Genomic DNA, 21114 nt, shown 5'->3' with positions numbered 1-21114 from the left:
AAAATGTGAACAAAGGGTTAAATTAAAACCAAATCTGAAAATAATACTCCACACCACAGGCATGAGACGTGTCTCTACCGTCAGTTTATGTGTTACCATTGAACATTTTGCTTGGCGGGGCAGCAGTCGTTGCCCCGTCAGTGATTCCTGAGAAGACGTCAGTGAAACCGAGGTCTTCTCTGCTGGCTTCCGGTTTGCAGTAAGTCTCAGCAGACTCATCGGACAGGAAGCGACTCGGCCTGCTGGAGCCCGCCTGCGGCCTCTGGACGTCCTTCGCCGAGGGCCCCGAGCCCTGGCGGCGAGGCGGGGCGAAATTATCACTGAAGGCGATCCACTGGCTCTGCGACCAGGACACCGAGGAGAAGGCGTCCACGCTCTTCGGGGGGCTGGAGGGCGGGGGGCTTTTGACCGGGTCCACGGGCTCAGTGGGCCGGGTGATGGGGGCGCTCTGGGCTCGCGCTGGTACAGGCTTGAGCGCCTGGAAGGGGTTTTCTGGTGAATCCCAGGGAGAGGATGTGGACGAAGAGAAAGAGGAGACGTCTTTGGAGGGATGGTTCTCTGTCAGGGGAGGAGAGGGCTCTGGCTGTGGTGCCGTCTCAGCTGAGGAAGGCAACGTGTTTGATAGAGGCGGCAAACAAGACAAACATAAGGCAGAGCGTAAATAGGAAACTTATCAGACATGTGGCTAATCCACAGAAGTGATCTCAGCCAATTCTTCCAAAAAGCATTTTATCACATCAAACTGCCAATTGTTAATGCAATGAATGAAATGGCATTTCATTTCATTGACTATAACTACATGTAGCATTTTTTTTTTTGTCTTGATTTACTAAATAAAAAAAATCGTGTTTGCATTTGTGCATGTTAATCTGTACAATTATATGAGAGGAAAGTGATTTGCTGCCTTAACACTGTTTCTTCAAGGGCCTAAAATCACCATATACTGATGAAGAAAAAAAGATTTTAATGTTTTGATTTGTATCTAATACAAGAATTTCTATAATGATCCTTTTATTGAGATAACACTAAAAGGACTGAAGGAGTTTGTACATCTACTGAACCTCCTGAAGACTTTAAACTTCACAAAAACTCCCTACAGCCATAGTTTAATTGTCAAATTATTATAGGAATACCATGTTGGATGATAACAAGCTACCCAAAATTCACAAAGATGTACAAAGTGTAAGTTACATGCATTTAAAAAAAAATAAAAAATAAAAAAATCTAACTATAAGCTCCAAAAAATAAAATAAAACACACAAACATAAAAACCATGCAGAAAGAAGGTCGATGACTGTCTCATTTCATCGAACTGTCTCGCAGACACACTTGTTACCTGATGCCTCTGGCAGAAAGACGTCTGAGTCAGAGTCAATCGTCAGAAAAGATGGAGACGGGGGGATTGAAAAGCGGATAGAGGCAAGGTCTGACAAAAATAAGTCAACAAATCAAATCACCGAAACACAACTTAGGAAACGTTGATTAAAACAAATGAAATCAAAAATCAAATCAGAAAATCAAATATACAAACAGAATGTGATTTAAAAAATAAACAAATAAATAAAAGAACTCACATCTTAATTATTCTCATACTCCAGACTTGTGTGATGTGTCATGTGTACATAAGCAGCTGATAATACCTCCACACTGTACACAGAGGGATTTAAGAGGCTGAAAGCGGGGGACTTAATTCCCATCAGCGTATCCTAATCAGGGCACTTTTTGATGCTCTTTTGACTTTTAAGCCGAGACCTTTGACAGTAACGAGACGATGTTTGACAACATACGTGCCAGCGGGCTTTATCGCCGACCCGCTGACCTCAACTAGGTGCCAATTAACTGTGGATTATGCTTAACCTAGGCGATGGGTCAGCGCTAATGTCACTCTGTTTAAACACGGGTGTCGTGCATGTAAAGCCATGAGAAACACACTTAATCAATGCTGAAGGGACTTTTTATAAGAAGATTTCGACATGCACGACTTTAGATCTGTAGAGCATCTTTACGTAGAAAGTGACCTGGAGACAACTGGACAATGAAAACAACAGAAAACATATTTTAAAAATATACATTTGACTTGAATCGATTCATTCAACTTGGAAGACCTTTCAAAGTAAGAGGATATTGAGGATAACATACAAATTAATCCCCCCAAAAAAAGAAAAAAGGTGAGGACAAGAAAAAAACAAAACAAAGAGTGAAAGCAACTGGATCCTTGTATGGATGTACTGATGCTTTACTGTGAAGAAGTGGATTTTGGCTTTTGAAATAAGATTTGTATCAACGGGTGCTTTTTATGAAAACAACCTGAGCATTTGGAGGTGAATGTATTTTCTCAGGGAGCAGAAGTAGTCCTGATTTTGCTGAAGCTATTCCATATATCTAAATGTCTCGTTGTTGTTGTCGTTTTGAGGAGTTTGTCATTAATGTGCTTATTTCAGACCATTTAAGCATATGGAATCTACGGAGCGAAAAAAAAATCCATCTGAATTCAACCTTCGGCTAAAGTTGTAGTAAACTGTCAACGAATGTGACCAAGCGAGAAGTGAACTTCCCAGGTTACCTGTTGATGAAACCGAGGAGGACGATCCGACTGCCAGAGCCGGGCTGAACGGGTCCAGAGACAGGAGGTCATTGTTAGTCAGTCTGCAGTGTGATAGAGAGAAACAACAAACACTGTAAAACCTATGGCAGGGGGCAAGCAAGATAGCTTGGTTTATTTTCTACTCCCATACTCACTCATAAGACGTTGGCACTCTGCTTTTTGCGAGTTCATCGCCTGCAGAGGGAGAAAACAAACTGAATTCAAACGTACGGCCTTCCACGGCAGCAAATAGAATCACCAGCATGGGGGGAAATATGTCTCAAGTCAGAAAAACAACCACCCAGTTTTTGGTGTTCAAAGTCATTTGCAAAATGCACCACTGAGATGCATCATCTACCCTGAAAGTTGCAGAAATATATTTGCAGTAAGATTTAGGTTAGACATTGTTATTAACTCAAACCTTCACGTCTCACCTAAATACTGCAAAAGAGTTAATAATACACAGGGCCTTGTGTTCTCAACACGGTGGTGACACTTTAAAACCGGGGCATGGGATAATTTGTCATGGGAGACAAAGCCGCAGACACTCCCGTCGTGAAGTGTCACTCACACATTAAGCAACCTGAAGCAGCACTATGAAAGCACCAGAGGAAGGAAGATACAACCAGGGAGAACCCACATTTAAAACCCACGTTTTGTGATTAAATTCCCGACACAACACGGTTTGCTGTGAGAGAACGCGCTGTCAGTCAGGTTAGCTGCACTCGGCTTGGCCGCAGAAGCTGCGTGAAAGATATTTTAAAGTGGAGGGGGGGAAAGAGCAGCGACTGGAGTGAAAACATACTCACCGGAACCCTTAGCCTTAGCCCTTAATGTAGGTACTCCTCTGAACCCTGAGCGTGTGTAGAGTATACACATCTATCAATGAAATTACCTCCAGAAATCTGATCGACAGTGAATATAATTACTGTTTAGCTTCACGTTGAAGAATGCAGGCGAAAGCAAAGTTTCCTAAAAGAGAAGCCATCAAGTCCAAACTATCTCAAATTAATGATCAGTGGTTTGTTTTTCAAACATGCATGAAAGCCTCACGGGCCGTGCTACTCTTTCACAAGCACTCGGGGAGCATACACAAACTCCCCAAACTGTGCCAGTTTGCTGAAAAGGAAAAGATAATATCTGACATGTCCAAACACAAACAGCTAATTAAGCAATTAATCTTATTTGTACCATTGGAAGGGGAGAAAATCCCTTCAGTTCACATTTGCAGAAAAGAAGCGGTATTATTTACTTTTTCTCGGGGATGTGTTGGTGTTGGCTCGGTTTCTGGATTTTCCTTTTTTAAGACAACCTCTTTAAAAACAACTGGGGCCAAGAAAAACGCGGTGGAGAAGTCGTACGGTCGAATACCCCCCCCCCACCCCCCACCCCACCCCTCCTTCACAGCCATCCGGCAATGCACGAGATCCAGAGAGGTCAGAAGAAGAAAAATACTCACTGGACTGGTTCCTCCGCATCTGTCCCTGAAAGCAAAAACAGACACATTAATTAATCGAAGATGTACACGACCCACCGCCGACTTTTCAACTGGTTGCTTGCCAGAACTCTGTTTACTTTGTTAACAGAAAGCAGGGAAAAAAAATAAAAAAAAGAGACAAGCGTGGAAAAAGGGGCATTCACTGTCCACACTGGATGGTTCGAATGCTTTTTAGTCTGTGAAACACACAATTTCAAGGGTCATTTATAATCTATTTGGATCTGTGCAGTTTGCGGAGGCTCAATTCTCTATACGCACAAAATCTGTTAAAATCCTCTCAGTTAAATTCTATTTGCGTTAAAAAAAAAAACAACCAAAAAACAAACTGTGTTTATCAAAATACTTAAAGAGTGTTGAAAACTACCATATTAATTATTCCCAGTGGCAAAAGGGAATTTTCCACTTGGGCAGTAAATCACAGCTCAACTCACACATACCGCACATTAAACCTCGGGTGAACAATTCAGCGGTGCAAAAAGACACGTATATAAGCCCATCCAAACCATCAGTCAGGAACAACAAGAGAGCGTGCCCCCAACACTTCACCAACTTCCGTCATAGAAACACCCCCCCCCCTCCTTTTTTACTTTCCTCCCTCAGACATAAATCTGCCTCGTCCTGGTGAGCAACACAAGATATGCATGATACTCTCCGGGGAGGCCACTGAGCAGGTAGAAACTAAAGTGTGTCCATTTCAATAATAAAAAAAAAAAAAAAAAAAAACTTATTCCTGAGGAGAAGAGAAAGGTTTGGGCCGGCTGTCGGGGGAGGAGGGGAGCAAGAGAAACAAAATGGGTTTAAGGAACACAGCGAAAGCGTTTAACCAGCGTAGAGCTGTGAGGCCAGGGTTTAGTCCCACAGGCGCTAAGCGGCAAATGGGTTCAATTACGGCTCTTGCTGGCCACACACACACACGCACGCACACACACACACACACACACACAACTTCCATTGCTATTTCAATAAAGGGAACACCGCAGAGCGGGAACTAAACAGGAGGAGAAATGAAAAGGACAGAAAAATGAGCTCTGAGCAACAAGAAAAAAAAAAGAAAGAAAAGAAAAGGAGAACATCTTTCAATGATTCCCACCAGATGATGCAACGGTTGTCATCTGTACCTTGGATGTATGTTCTGACTTTAATTCAAGACTTTTCTGTATAATACAAAGTACAAACTGAATCTAAACAGGCGGAGAGAAACAAATGTAATCTAATGACGCCGCTGCTATTTAAATGCAAATCAAATGAAATCACACACACACACCGCACGTTTTTTTGGCTGTTCTTTCAGGATCAAATGGTAATTGTGCTGCGGGATGAAGGCCACACACGCCAAAACCCCAACGGCAATAAATGAAGTCAAAGTAGAGCATCTTTCTTCTTAAGTCTTATTACATCAAATGGAAGAAGAAAAAAAATAAACATCCTCTATAAACTTGTACCTTATCTTAATTATCAAATCCCCGGGTAGAAGAGAGAAAACATTTGTTAAAATCTCTGCAACTAACCCCACAAAGTATTCATAAATAACCACAACAGAGGCTTGTCTAGAGTAAGTGGTGTCCAATAAAACCCGAAGAGAGAAAGCAAACAAAGGAAGGAGGGGGGGAGAAGAGAGTGAGGTACAACACAAATAGAGAGCAGAAGCTGCAGTGAAAGCGGGGGAAGAGGGAGGCTCGGAGAGAAAGAGAGAGAGAGAGAGAGGGAGAAAGAGAGGGAGGAGATGCCGTGACATTCACTTAATGTGCAGCCGGGGAGCGGGGCGGGTGAAATCAAACTAGACCCCCTCCGCGACACCGAGCGTGCCCTCGCCGCCGCGGCATTAGCAACAACAACAGCTCAGTGCACAGACGGCACATGTTTGCACACAAGCAGTAGTGGCTTTAAATTTTAATGGCGGCGGCGTTTTTCATAGAGCAGCGGATGAGAGTGATTCAGAGACTGACTGATGGAGAGAGACAAGGAGCTGAATGAAGGGCTCCGTGGCCGGGGTCACGGCTCAGACTCCGGCTCTGTGTGTGTGTGTGTGTGTGTGTGTGTGTGTGTGTGTGTGTGTGTGTGTGTGTGTGTGTGTGTGTGTGTGTGTGTGTGTGTGTGTGTGTAAATTCATTTTATATAATAATTTTTTTTTTTTTTTTAAAGTTTGTTGGAAAATCAACCCCAAAAAATTAATAAACAAATAAAGATGAGGCTCAGAGAGATGCAGAAACTCATGGCCGACATTATCCTCCCTACCAGCAGTTGGGTTACATATTCTCCTGTTGCCCTCTAGTGTTGCAGACGCAGGGAGAAACCGCTGTGTGGAAGCAACAGGTTTTTTCCTGATGGGCTTTTTCCCCTATACGTTGGGTGTGTGACGGAGCCGTACCGAGGTCGACGGCGAGAGGATGATGTTTTCGATGGAAGCCTTGAGCTCGTCGATGTTGGCTCGGTTCTGGTGTGTGCCGTTGTTGGGCTGAACGGGCTTGATCTGTACGTGGAACTTCCTGGGAGCATCTTCGTCCTCCGAGTCGCTGGACGAGTAGAAGGAATTCTCTTTGGCATGTGAGCGGAGGAGTTAAGGAGAGAATAAGACAAGGCCAGAACAGAGAGAGAGAGAGAGAGAGAGAGAGAGGGAGAGAGAGAGGAGCAGAGAGTGAAAAGATCACCTGCAGTCTGGTTCGATTAGGTTCAGGCTGCAGGCGGGTGTGAAAAGAAACACAAACAGCAACAGTTGCACGGTGTCTTACAAGCTCGCCACAGTCTGGGACTGTGAGCAGCCATGAGAAAAGGATATCGTTCTCATTTACTTCTGGCCTGATACAGAATCCCTCTGCGTCGACTCTGGGAACATTCTGCAAGAGGTACAAATGGACAGAGTCGGATAAAAAATCTGCACAAAATCAACAAATTGAAGGAAAATAAATGGCGTATATCTTCTTTAAACCAGTTTAAATCCAGGTTAAAAAAAAAAAAAAAAAAAAAAAAAAAGAGGTTCCCTTATGCATTTTTAAAATGTGCTTTAATTACAAAATAAAGCGAATACATTTTTAAATAAAGATTTTAAATATCCTGTTACATAGTAAAAAATAATCCTTGGTTTGTTATTTATAAACATCTTGAAAACAATACAATTTTAGAAGATTTTTGTCCTAAACTCATCATAGCTAACCGAGTTCTTTGTAACATTGAGTACTTTTTACTTTTTATCAATCAATGCATCAACTTTTTGTACAAAAGGCGATCACTGGCTAATTTATGGCCACAAAGAAACATTACTTTATTACTACTGGCTTTCATTTGTACTACAATCTCAAATATTTATGCATTTGGGACACTGTCTACATAGAAATATACAAAAATGTTTTTTTTAAACTCCAATAGTATATTTCACTATTTAATTATTTATTTGACCATAGTTGGTCATTTGTGCTGCTCTCTCCACAACTATGGCAAACTGGAGGAAATATTGGAATACAGTGCAGTTCTAATTATTGAGACAGGTGTTATTTTTGTTTTTCGTATATCATAATCGCATAAACAAGTATTGCTAGTAATATCATTCATCAAGTAAATCATATTCAGTCTAGTTTTTTTTTTGTTTTTTTTCATTGTTTAGTCTGACAGTAGTACTGCGTACAACAATCTGCAAATGAGAATAAACCCCTATTGGTTCATTTTAAAAATTTAAATCATAACGTGTGTGTGTAATCTTGGTGACCGCCGAGCAAAAGATTTCAGTTTATAACTGAAATGTAATGGTTTTGAAGTATAGAAATATTGTTTAGAAATATATTCTCTGCCCGCTAAAGGGTTAAAACTAATAATAGCTAAAAAAAAATGTTATACATTTTTTAAAAATGTGTTTGTTGTGTTATGTGTGTTGCTGAAATGAATATGTTTGCGTACACATGGATTGGTTAACATATGAGCTTGCTTACAGCATTTTGGATGTCGATTGCCCCGTAGTATCCAGGGGGAGCGCCATTGGCAGTGTTCTACAAGCACAAGCAGAGAAAAATGAATGAATGAGCAAATCTGCAAAACAAACAAGAATGAACAGAGAGGGAGGAGAGAGAGAGAGAAAAAGAGAGAGAGAGAGAGAGAGAGAACTAAACTGCACTGCAGAATAAAATGAACAAGGGTCTTTTCCACCTCCTGCTGTTTGAAAACTAAATAACACACCGCCACGCTGAAATAAAGCAGACATGAATAAATCAGCTCAAAGAGAACAGCCAGAGTAAAAACTATACTCACAGCAGCTTCAACTTCTGTAGACTCCCTGAAAGAGAGAAAAAGACAAGAGAAAGTTACATATTTTAAGAAAGGGAAAATTATTATGATTTTTTTTAATTCAGCTGTGAAGTGACAATACTGACGTGGAGTCTGTGTCCTTGTCTTTCCTTCGACCGGGGATACCGAACGGTTTCCTCTTTCTAGGTTTGGCACCTGAAGTTCAAAAATTAAAAAGCACTTTTTAGAAAAAAATAGAAACGTCTTCCTTCTCATATCTCAGATCAGTTCTGAAGGTTTAACTTGCTAAAGAGTCTGTAAAATTCTTAACAAAAAAAAAAACTCACTCACCTTCAGTTGCAATAGCTGCATTGCACTCCTCAAACTCGACGGGCCCTAATGAGACCAAAAAAAAGAAGAAAAAAAAAGAGCCATTTAGGTTCATTTGGCACAGAAAGGGTCAATGACCCACTGCTGTGAATGCTGTGAATGTGCATCACGCAATGATTCCACACACGCAAACATGTACACACGGCACAAACACACTTGGGTAAGAACACAACATGCGGTCTGGCATGCCACACACACACACACACACACACACACACACACACACACACACACACACACACACACACACACACACACACACACACACACACACACACACACACACACACACACACACACACACACACACACACACACACACACACACACACACACACACACACACACACACACACACACACACACACACACACACACACACACACACACACACACACAGGGCTTGGCTAGTCCCAGAGGGCAGACGGGGTCAATAGCAGAGTCAACTGTGTGTCTGGTGGCCCTCACAGAGATGTGACAGGCCCTCCTGGCCACACCGAGCACTACTTCCACGCTGCGGCGTCTTCTCCCTCACTGGGAACCCGCACAGTCGGCGCGATCATAAACCGGTTCTGAATCCGAGCCGAGGTCTCCTTGTTCACGGCGAACACAGCGGGTATGAACGCTAAAGTGGGCCGAAACTAAACCCGCCCGCACGGGAACACGCGAAGTTACTAACCCTATTACAATAAGGCAAACAAGTCCAAGATTACATGCAATGAAGTGTTTAAAGTCACACGGACAAATCTGCTCCCGGGCTTACGAAGTGCCCTTTTTCTCACTCCCTCTCTGGCATGCGCTAAAAGAATAAAACAAAAAAAAAAAACAACCGTCATAGAAATTCTCATATCTATTGTGACTAATAACTGTAACACCAGTTGGAGCGTATCCAGCCACGAACTAATGTTACGACAAAATAAGAATAAAGACCAACGCTGATGTTGGTTGTTGGGAGACGTCATTCAGAGGATGAGAGGACGGCGAAAAACAACAAAGTTCACACTTAATTTAATGCTCATCAATTATGCACGTTCACCTCAAGGCCCTGCACTTCCACACTGTCACGCTTCAAGTGGTCCTCCAGAAACATTTATTGAAGACCCCCCCCCAACCAAGTGGGGAAGATGCACAAACATACACAAGCTCACACAAACACGCAGCTCTAAAAGCTGCAGCGAAACTAGAAGCAAGACATGCGATGTGTGTATGCGTCAATCAGGCAAATCCACGCGATGGAACCGTGCTTCATGTGTGCATGCATCAGCTTTATAAAATGAAATATACAGCCTTTTACACTGATCCATACGCTCAATAACACATTTGTTATGTACAACTGTTATTGTAGATTTTAAGACGAGAAACACTTTATCCTTAATTGCGTGACACATGATATGTGGAGGCTAATATATCTTGCGAGACGAGCGGGAGAGAAAGAGCGGGGCAAGAAAAGAAAGAAAGGAGGAAGGTTGCAAAAAGATGGGGCAGCACCCTCTGGCAATATTTCAGATACATGCCTTGACCTGAAAACAACAAAGCTAATGATATTTTAACTCAAAACGTATACAGTAGTGGCAGTCCGACGCAGCCTCTCCCCAGAGGACGCCGGTCGCGAGCAGAATTGACGCATTGTTTGGCGTGTGCAATGCCGAGTGAAGCGCAGGGAAGCGGCGAGTCACGAGAGGCATGCATCACGCCAAGTGAAGTGGATAAAGTACACCGATGACCGATCTACTCTGCTGTGCAATATCGGGCCCCTCCACCGCTGGCAAACGCACAGCGGCGGCACGAACGAACTGTCGTGCTTCTTGCGCACAAGAGGATTTTCATGCCAGTCGGAACAGAATTGGCATGCTAATCCACAAACTTTCCCTCGCAGGAGGAAAGTGAGACAGACGCACACGGATTGCCGCCGTCTCGCTGTCCCCATTGAGACATTAAACAGGTGAAATTTTCACAAAATCTGTCGTCAGCTCATCTGTTGTAGGTATTGTAGGGGGGGGGGAAAAGGGTCACAGAAAGAAAGAATTACTGGAAATTTACACGTTGTGTTCTTTATTTCAGCTCTGGGATGTTTAACAAAAGCTACAGGAATCTACGTAAGACCAAGGCAGAGCGGGAACTCTTTGCCGCCAGCGTCCCGCGATTGCATCTGACAACATTTATGCACACCAACTGCAAGAGAAGTCCAAACACCAGACACGTGAATATTACCTAAATCTGGACAGACATTAGGAACTGTTTAAACATCTCCCAAACAGACAGACGACTTTGTTTATACAGGGGAAGATGTTTCTTTTCTTTCTACTCTCTGTGAGGGAAGCATGCAGTCACGCATGAGCGAAGAGTGGTTTTTTAAATTGCATATGCTTCACATGGCACTGGGAGTGGGGAGGGGAGGGAGGGGTTGGGGTGGGGTGGGGTGGGGTGGAGGGGGTTTGCGTGTCTGGCCCACCGCCAGTTGACAGCTCAGCTGGATATCGTTGAACACTCCGAACCCCCCTGCCTCGCAGCGTGTCACTTTGGGATTGTTTCCGCAATAGAAAGTTTATTCAACCTCTCTCTCTCTCTAAAGGCCCCGGACCGGCCATCCGTTCAGCTATTTCATCAGGGGACACACAGGTTATTTTTCTGACAGGGCCGGGGCTGCTGCGCAATCCCTAATGAACAGCTTGATACAAGAGGAATTTTCTGACCGTTTCTTTAGCCTCAATTAATTCTGCTGTCCAAACAAATGAAGGCCACCACTCCTTGGACGCAGCGTCTGGACACGGGGGTCACCGTTTGTGTACACACAAACACAGCAGAGGTGAACCCTTTGTGCCCGTGACCTGACGTAATGTAGTACAAGTACGGGGGAGGAGAGGTTGAAAAACATTCACGGACCGGGGCTTCAACTATTTTAATGTGCCACACGGCACCGACTTATGCCAGTAAAAGCAAACGGCTGACAGCTACAACAAAAGCAACTATTAACAAACGACTTGTGGGTGTGAGCGAGCAAACGGGAGGGAGCTGGCGGGGGTAGTGCCAGAGGAGTACTCCCTTGATTGCTGTGGCATGGCAAAGTTTACACAAGAGTCATTGTTGAGCTCTGACCTCCTGAAAAAGTTGGTTATGCCTGCTTAGTCTGTGAGCACTGCAAAGCCCCCCCGTGTGTCACATGCTTACTGGAATGCCAAGCCTGCCTACCTTTCCAGCAGATTACTATGATTGGCTCTGATGGCCCTCTCCTACTTCTAATTGCCCCTCTCTATACGCCCCTTCCCTCCACGGGCTGAAGCCCCGTACCCCTGACCACCGCAAATACGACACATAAGAACTGATAAAAGCACAATTATCGTCAGAATCAAACCGTACCTGGTCTCTCCTTGCCCGTCCCTTTACTCTCGGCCAGTTTCTGTATTAGGCTCTCCACAGACGTGTTTTCAATGTTCCTCACAAATTCATTGTGCACCTGCAAACATTCAAAACAACACGTTATTCACTCAGTATTCTGTATCCTCAAAACTCACATCACATAAGAAAGCTTTATTTTTCTTTCTAAATCGCATCAGTAACCCACACGTGGTGCTGTGGTTGATCATTTCCATTGATAGATGTTTACCAGCACATGTATTCACCACATCCAGTTTATCAAATATGAAATGATGTGAACATTTCAGGTCATTAATCCGAACCAGAATTGTCAAAGTGATCATTAGTATTACAATATTGTGCTTAAATTGTTCAAAAATAATGATAAACAGTTAAATACTATCACAAACCCTTGAATTCGCAACACTTGTGAGATTTAAGAGCAACGTTTGGATCATATGGTAACTTTGAAAAAAAAAAAAAAGCCTAAAATGTGTGTTCTCATACCAAAATACATAGTAAACAGAGAAGTTTTTATTTATTGTTAAATGTTATTTTTTTCATATTCTCTTTCTGAATTTACAAAGGAATGTTACTTTGGTGCTTTACGTAAGTCTTAATGTCACACCAAGCCATTTCTGAGTGTCATTTTCAGACAGAAAATTACAAGGACAGTGAGCAAAGTTTTCATAGGGGTTCTACCGGTGTCAAGATTTAGCCCATGTATAAAAATTAATACAACAGGTGAAAGCAGCCTGTAACAAAATTTCTGTCTCACACCGTCCACTCAGAATCTGCTGTGATGGCACCTCCCGTTATTGAGAAGTGTTTTTAATTTAGTGATTGATCGATGTCATAACTCGAACCACTGTTGTTGCCACTTTGTGGACACTGCAGACATTTATCTTCTTTCTCAGCTTTTGCTTTTGGTTAGAAGTGGAAATTAAATTTCTGCTATTCCACTGGCAAGTAAGGTAGCAATGGATAGCTTTTAGGGGTAGCAGAATGAAAGGTCTTTCTTGTAAGACATTTATAAAGAAGAAAGGAGGAGATTCTCATGGCCAGTACTAAATTTACTCTTGTTGAGAAAACAAAGTCATTTCTTCTTTCTTGTGGAGTACATATCTACCTACAGTCCCATCGAAAGATGAAAACTTTGTGAAAAGTGTGATTTAAGCGATACATTATTAAGTGCTTCAAACTGCTGTAATCACAAAGAAGGCTCAGTTGACACTTCAAAAAACACAATTGACTCTAAAGAGCATTTTCTTGGAAATTGTTTTGAATGACAGGAGGTGAACTGCAGTGTGTCTGACGTTCACACGCACCCTCAAAAAGTGAACCGACTGATAAATATTGCAAAGCGTTTTTTTTAGGAGCCAGACCGAAAGACGCAACATTTCCATTTGCGAAATTTGTTATTCCTCCCAACTCTGCGTTGTTAATATCATTGTACAACTCGTAATGATTGCATAAATACTTAAAACTTGGGGTTATAATGTATAGTTTAATTTACAGGAAGAGGGATTGGCTGTCACTGGATGAGCGGCGTGATTGTGATACGCACACAGGGAGACAGCTTGCTGCTGTTGCTTCTCTTCGCATTTAAACCCACGTTGCCTGCAGTTGGTATTCATAACATCTATTCTGTTCATTTGGCGTGTGGCGACATACTGCACTTCACTGTTATTCTACTGTGTCAGGTTGTATCATTGTTGCTGGCACTGTGGACCGCCGATACCCTTTGGCAGTATCAGAAGGAGGTAGTGTTTGCCAGCTTGTTTGTTTTGGATGTGCAATGTGTGTGCTTGTGTGTTTAGTGAGGGGGAAGTGAAAGCGATGTATAGGCATGAGGATGAAGAACGGGCGGCTGACTGTGCCATCCCAACAAGCCATTTAGATGTGTGCGTGATACTGTAAGCGCAAGAGTGGCTCCGCTATGAAACAAACACGCATACGCACATGTGTGTCTGCCCCCGAGGCCCCCGTGGTGAGGTGAAGTGCATTAGCCTTCTGTGCCCTGCAGGAGAGGATGTTGAGATGTGTGGGGGGTGTGTGTGTGTGTGTGTGTGTGTGTGGGGGGGGGGGGGGGGGGGGGGCGGGGGGGTTGAAAAGGAGGGGGCGGGAATGAGGGTGCTGCGGTTAGGAAGTATGCTCAGTGCAGCACACGCAATGTGTCAGGTGCTGCTGCCATGATGGAGGCCACTAATGCCATCAACCTGCCTGGCCCACTCATCCCCCCCCCCCCCCCCCCCCCCCCCCCCCCCACACACACACACACACACACACACACACACACACACACACACACACACACACACACACACACACACACACAAATAAACCACGACAACCCCGAGACCTTCGCCCACATGCTCAAAAACATGCCTCTTGCCTTCAAGGATTTCCCTCCTCGCTCGCTCACAAATGCTCACTTACAAAAACAAACACAGCACGCACACCCGACGGACACAAACACCTGCGAGTCCGAAGCTCACGAACAACACTCATCTCTCTCTCTCTCTCTCTTTCTCAGAGCTTTATAAGGTCTTCTCCTTTAATCGCACGGCTCATCCTGGGAGTATAAACCTCTTATCTTTCATGGCCAACGATCTGATGCGGGCTCAGGTCTGTCAGAAGACACTCGCACAGCTAACGTGATTAATTCTTGTTTTGTGGGGCAAATCCTCATTGCAGTTATCGTTTTGTATTTAAACTTGTCTGTGGTAATTTAATCCCTCTGGTCTGACAGCAGCTCTCCATTATGATTTATAGATTTAGAGTCACATTAGCTCAGTAACCTACTTTACGAGGCTGCTTGCCTTGAGCAGGATTCATATTCAACTGACAGTGTCTTGACGGCTGATTTAAATTCTATGGTATAAATAAAATCGGAAGTTGATGCATCCAATGTGGGAACAGTGTCGGCTAAACTCAAAATAACACTGTCCCTATCTATCGACTGAAAAAGAGTCCTCACACAGTAAAAGATATGCAGATATTCTGGCTTCTCCACCCTGGCTGTGCTTCTGTTTGCAACGTGACGCAGCAGTATTACAAGCGCAGGAACACGGTCTCTGAGGAGCGGTCGACTAAAGAGCTCTGTCAGTCCCGTTCAACGACGACAAGCCAAGAAACACAGCTGCCAACACACTCTCCTGGATGTACCAGTGGTTTTACAGGAGTGAAGGCCACATTTTAATTCAAATCTGAATGAAAACACTTGAAACTTTAATGTCATTTTACCCCAAAATAGCTGATTATTAATTATTTCTACTTCAGTATAGTTTCCTGTATTTTCTACAAAGAAGAAGAGGAAATAAAAGTAAAAGAAGTTTTTAATAAACAGCCATATGTCCATCTTATAGCTGCTGTATTCAGAGAGAGATGCTCGTGGAGGCAAATAACCCGACAATTTAGAGAGAAATCGCAGCTCAGATTTAAACCTGGACATTCGTGCTGGGAAGTGATGGTGCCAACCACTGTACCGACTGCAGCTTCAGCAACTCTGTGGCAACCAGGGATAGAAAAAACTAAACAAAACAAAAACAAAAACTGTTGAACCTCAAATGATCTTTTTTTAAAAAACGATGCCATCACCGACAAGAACAGAGAACTCAAACCAGATTTCATAATCAGCATTCACTTATTATTTGTGGTTAACTGGTGTAACATTTGTGTAACTGAAATACTGCGACTAAACATAAATAAACACAAAATTAACACCAACTAAATATGACAATCAAAATATGGACCGCAAAATACCTATTCTTGCGTCAGTGCAATAAATCTGTTTCAGGCGCCAATAAACTCTAAAATATTGTATTATTTAAGTTTATCAAGTGTCTTTCTGCAAAGAAAATGTGGTTACGACAACGTACAAAATGTTAATGAGAATGTATCAGACATGTTTCTATACTGAGGTCACTCTGTAATGCCAAAACAACTTTTCACAAACATCGAAACAAAAGTTCAGGACTTTGGAGTTCCTCAAGAAAGGATGGGCCAGTGCAGGAGTATGTGTGATCCTGAATTTAAGAAGTGAGTAAGTGAACTTTCTCGGTGTTTTGGTCTCCAAAGACTTTTTTTTCCCCCAAACCCATATAGGGATATAATACCAACCTGAAAAACTGTAAACACTGTGGACATTTTTAAATGTATTCATAATAAAAAAGTATTTACCCTTTATTGATTGATTTCCGATTTTATATTTTAATCTAATGTGATGCAGGTGAATTTGTGTACGCGTGTGTATCAGTGTGATGTATAGGCTACGTAACTATAGTACTACAATTAAAAAATTACTGATTGCATTTCTGGAGAGGGAGACTGTAAAGATAAGATTTTGTTTGTTTCAATTGCTCAATATTGCGCCAAAAATAATGCAATTATGGAGCAACTATCATTTGGTATGTGCATAAAAAAGCTGAACTTAAAACTTATTAAATATTATTTTCCTCATGGAGAGAACAGATGCTGGGTGACATCTGCAAAAAAAAAAAAAAAACCCAACAAGAGAGCAGAAGGGCTACAAGCTTGTGTGCGTGACCAACACGGCACTTACAATAGTTTATATTTTAGAAATAAGTACATGCAAGTGTGTGATTGTGTCCGTGTTTGCATGTCAGCATGATGGCCTGCAGGCTCAGTGACTAAGCACAGAGCAGCAGAGTAAAACCTGCTCTTAAGAGTCTTCTGTTCTCCCTGCTGTCCTCTTCCTGATATAAAGAGTTTACATCACAAAAATCACACGTTCTTGAAGAGTTTTTGGTTTTTTTTGTTTTGGGGTGGGGGGGGGGGGGGGGGGGGGGGCAGACCACCTGCCTTCGGGCTGTGTTTTGATTTGGCTCAACGAATGGAAACAGCACTGGACATCGCCTGCTCAGAGACAGGAACTGTGGGACTGAATGAGTTGCGGTAGCCTGTCGCTCCACATTCTGTCCAACTGGCCGATGAGCTGCAGGCTGAACTCGGTCGCTCCGGTGGAGCGGTGTCGCCCTCTAGAGACAACAGCTTCACTACAGCAGCGACAACAGCAGCCGCAGATGAAAACAAACAAGAGCAGCAGACTGTATCCACTGTGTGTTTGGTTATTCTGTGAGACACTGGTAAGTATGATTGCTAAGTAAATGACAAAAAAAGCATCTGTTTAACAATAAATAGTGATTAATACACTTGTAAATGTTGCTTGGAAGGATTTAAAATTGGTCGTTTTGTCAGACTTACACATTTCCCTCCCTGAAAAAACAAAACAAAAAAGACCTAAGTTGTACTTTAAACCATCACACACAGTACTTTGCAAGTGTCCGGACCGCTGGAGGTGATTTCGATATGCTGAGAGGGAGTTTTGATCAGTTTTTAATTGCTCGGCATAAAAGGATGAATGGACCATTTCCTGCTTCTCAGTTAAGTGATTAACGAGATCAAAGATAACACTAATTGATATGACACGCAGTGAACCCAGTGAGCGCACAGCCTCAAGTCGACGAGACACCTTCTCCACCCACAGGAATGTGGGAGAGGACGTGTGTGTCCGGCGGCGTACACACTCACCTCTCCGATCTGAATGTGCGTTTCGTCCACAGACTGCGAGTATGACTGAATGATCTCCTTCATGTGGAGGACGTGGCTTTCTTCGATGTCCTGGAATTTCTGCAATACAGGGCGATGATGAAAGCAATGAAGCGTGCGACTTGGAAATAGAGTTACTGCCCGAGTTTGTCAAGTTAAAAGGCAGTAAACCAAGGAAAATCATGTTTTTTTTAATCCGTCTGCATAACTTTGTGCGTCTGTCCGGGTGGTCTGTGGATCTGCATGGCACACGTACAGATCCTCCACAAAGATGTCAATTGTAGTCAGAAAATACAATGATGAGGATTCATTTCTGGCTTTCCGCTGTAGTATGGTCTCGTTCATGAGCTTAGGCGCTGGAATTTTTCTTCCATTTGTATCCGACTATGGGATTTTCGGGTAAACCAGGGAGAATGGGTATAAATAATCATAAACTAGAACATCACAGTGAGAACGGAGAGGAGGATGAGCCTTTTCCAACCACAAAATCACCCAGATAAAAAAAAAACCCCACACACTCTTGAATCCACAACACAAAGACTTACACACAGACACTTAAGTCTTCTGCCACGATAACAGCTTGCATACGCTGGTACAGACACACCCACAGACAGACAAAGAGGACACACATGTAGGAGCCCCGGTGATGTCAGAGAGCACATGTGTTCACTGTTTATAATCTACAACCACATGTGCGGCGCTGGAGATGAGCCGTAGACTGTGATCCCGGGGGAAGCGAGGCTGCAGCGCCGCTTTCTCTGGGGGCGGAAACAAAAACTCCGAGCTAACTGGAACCAGCACCGGTGGCAGCGCCGCTGCGGTACGAGAGGATATGGTGGGCTGATCTGATTTTAATTTGGAGTTTATCTAATCAGTCTCTCAGATGGATCTAATCAGGGATTTCCTCAACGATTCCGTTGCAGAGGAAAAAACACAATCTGGAGATGATACAGGCCACGAAACAAGGCGTGCGCTCGCACACACACACACACACACATAGACAAAGCTTGCGAGCACTCACTTTATAAAGCGAATGCACGCAGAAGGGGAAAACTGGGGCCGTACCTGTGCAGTTTCTGCCATCTTCTGTTCAAACTCGGACTTGGCTGTGGCATATTTCTCTACATAGGACTTGTAGGTCTCTGTGGCTTTTTTGGCTTTCACTCCAGCCTGCAAAACATAAACAGATGGATAAATAATAATAAAGAATCTGAATACTGAAGACAAATACTGCACAATCATATTACATTACATTATAGCAAAATAAATAAACTACAGAAAATGCTTCAACTCGTTCTAGTGCACAGAGGTAAAAGTAGAGAATGAAAATGTGTTGAATGTCCTGCTTCAAGTTCTCCCTTTGCATTCAAACTAGTGTAAACATGTTTTTAATACAACAATGAACCAGTGAATTTTTAACTTCTTGTCCAATACTGAAAGTGAAATATCCAAGAAGAAATGCCTATATCTTTTTTTGGGACTTTATGGGATCCAAATATACAGCAGATGACATCATTTTGAGTTTTATTTTGAAGAAAGTTCTGAAAGTCAGATAGTGTTTCTCTTCTGCAGGTGTTCAACATACATCTTTTCTGAAATTCACCCACAAGTTATGACTTTGAAGTAGCAACAGAGCAATAAAGTAGCACTGGTCTCTCAGGTCTCATAGCTGAGGGGTCCACGAAGACAGAGGGAACGCCGTCATGCGTTCACGGGACCAATGTTCTCCACCCCAGATCAAGCATAACAGCAAGAAAACCAAGCTCCGATTAACATCTAAAAGCAAGAAGATCTTGGAGGTTAAAGTTCCCGTATAAACCAGAGTGTTGAGGCACTTCATCATGCCTTATTGCCATACCATGATTGTGTGTGTGAGAGAGTGTGTGTGTGTGTGTGTGTGTGTGTGTGTGCTTGAGTGTGTGACCTCCCACCTTGTCCACATCTCTCTGGGTGGCCCCCTCTTTGCGGAGGCGCTCCTGCTCCACGGTTTTGGCATTGTAGATCTCCTTGGACTTCTGCAGAGCCTGAGAGATGGTCTGGATGTTTTGGACGGCCTCCAGGGTGGATGCCACCTCCTCTTTTGTCTGAAAACACACACGCACACACACACATCTTGTACTTTATAACTCAGCTGACAACAAGCCAAGTAATGTGTGCAAGTATCCCCCACTGCTCCAGCCTCTCTCTTAGCATAACAAACAATTAACACTTTAACTGAAATAGCCTTATTCATTATGTGAGTTTGAACAAAAAAAAAATTAAACTATTCCATCGTCATTTAGGACAGAAGTTCTTTGTGGCTTGAGTAAAACACTTCTTCACTCTCTCGCATGTGACTCAGGACTTTGACACGGTACAGCAGGAAGCAATTAAAGCTATATAGCAGCTATTAAAAATGTAAACAAATCCACATTTGATCTCAACACACAGCATTTGTTCTGTTTTCGCAGCCCTTCATATCAACTTCATGAGTGAAAGGACATAAAAAGAGAAATATAATCAAAAGCTAATGGCTTGCAATTACAGTGCCCACACACTAAGCTTGGGAAATCATTTGTTTAACTTACGAGAGGAAGTGTACTGGAAATCACCGCGGCTGTGATTCGGTCCCAAGATAATTACACACATGCTGATATTCAGGACAATGCAGAGGGGGATATTAATATTATACAACAGCTGCATTGACGCCATTTACTGGTTGAAAACTTTGGGGGGGGGAAAAAAAACCTAATATGTTATTCTGGAAATAGTTTGTTTTGTCTCCGCGGACACAAATAGTGCTACCGCAAAACCAAAAAGTGATGGTTGACGAACAATGCCGAGCTCTCGCCGTACACAGTTTCAACATCATCATAAGATCCGCTTTGTTGAATCTCCTGCATTTCTTTATGTGTGCAGAGAAAATTATGATGAAACTCAAATTATGCCAACGAGCACACGCTTTAACACCCGTCACGTGGAGCGATACACGTTGTGAAGCGTACCGACGATGCGTTCAATTGTAACTTTCAGTGTGAAAGATTTCGACCTCCTAGTGGGAAAAACGCATATGAGATGCGAGCGCCGTCAAACTGAAGACCTCAAACTGAGAAAATGTGAAGCTTTGGAAAGCCGCGAGAGGCAAAACAACAAAGAAGCGCTCGTGCGTCTCCACGTGAAATAGATTTCCCCCACTGATTTGCTCTGTAATAAACCAACATTATCTTAAATGCAGTAGAAATTAATTAGCCAAACCTAGTCCGACTTCTTTCGCCGACAAAAAAAAAGAACCCCTGCAGGAAACATTCCCACCTCATTGAACGCACCACTTGTATCAACATCTTATCCAATCACATTCTTCCCATCACTCCCCGAGCCCTTCCAGGCATTCACCCAATTATGACCGAATATAAAGATCAAATACATATATAGTGGTAAAACGTTCAGCAGCTACATTGCCACGTGTGACACAGCTTTGTGTCGGCCAAGTTCACACATGAATAAGAAGCCGTGTCAAACTGACTGA

The 21114-nt window shown here is 43.0% G+C and overlaps 1 protein-coding gene across 16 annotated transcripts in view; it reads right to left on the bottom strand.

Moving 5' to 3' along the window:
• Positions 1–21114, bottom strand: part of fcho2 (FCH and mu domain containing endocytic adaptor 2) — a 47241-nt gene that overhangs the window by 8886 nt on the left and 17241 nt on the right. For 6 of the 16 annotated variants that reach the window (XM_080476310.1, XM_080476306.1, XM_080476316.1 and 3 more), the window contains exons 5-18: positions 19541–19693; positions 18675–18779; positions 17592–17690; positions 12042–12138; positions 8646–8690; positions 8441–8510; positions 8319–8343; positions 8003–8059; positions 6859–6916; positions 6451–6626; positions 4044–4068; positions 3394–3438; positions 2740–2779; positions 2564–2646 (exon numbers count right to left, since the gene is read on the bottom strand). In XM_080476310.1, the coding sequence (XP_080332436.1) occupies positions 2564–2646; positions 2740–2779; positions 3394–3438; positions 4044–4068; positions 6451–6626; positions 6859–6916; positions 8003–8059; positions 8319–8343; positions 8441–8510; positions 8646–8690; positions 12042–12138; positions 17592–17690; positions 18675–18779; positions 19541–19693 (1078 nt within the window). Of the gene's footprint in view, positions 1–96; positions 601–1336; positions 1427–2563; positions 2647–2739; positions 2780–3393; positions 3439–4043; positions 4069–6450; positions 6627–6858; positions 6917–8002; positions 8060–8318; positions 8344–8440; positions 8511–8645; positions 8691–12041; positions 12139–17591; positions 17691–18674; positions 18780–19540; positions 19694–21114 lie in introns of all 16 variants that reach the window. The other 10 variants (XM_080476314.1, XM_080476319.1, XM_080476307.1 and 7 more) reach the window with 4 other exon arrangements.

Source organism: Lipophrys pholis (assembly GCF_963383615.2).
Source record: "Lipophrys pholis genome assembly, chromosome: 12".
NCBI classification, from domain to species: Eukaryota; Metazoa; Chordata; class Actinopteri; order Blenniiformes; family Blenniidae; genus Lipophrys; species Lipophrys pholis.
The sequence above is the reverse complement of the archived record's forward strand: the minus strand, read 5'-3'. Positions and strand labels throughout refer to the sequence as shown.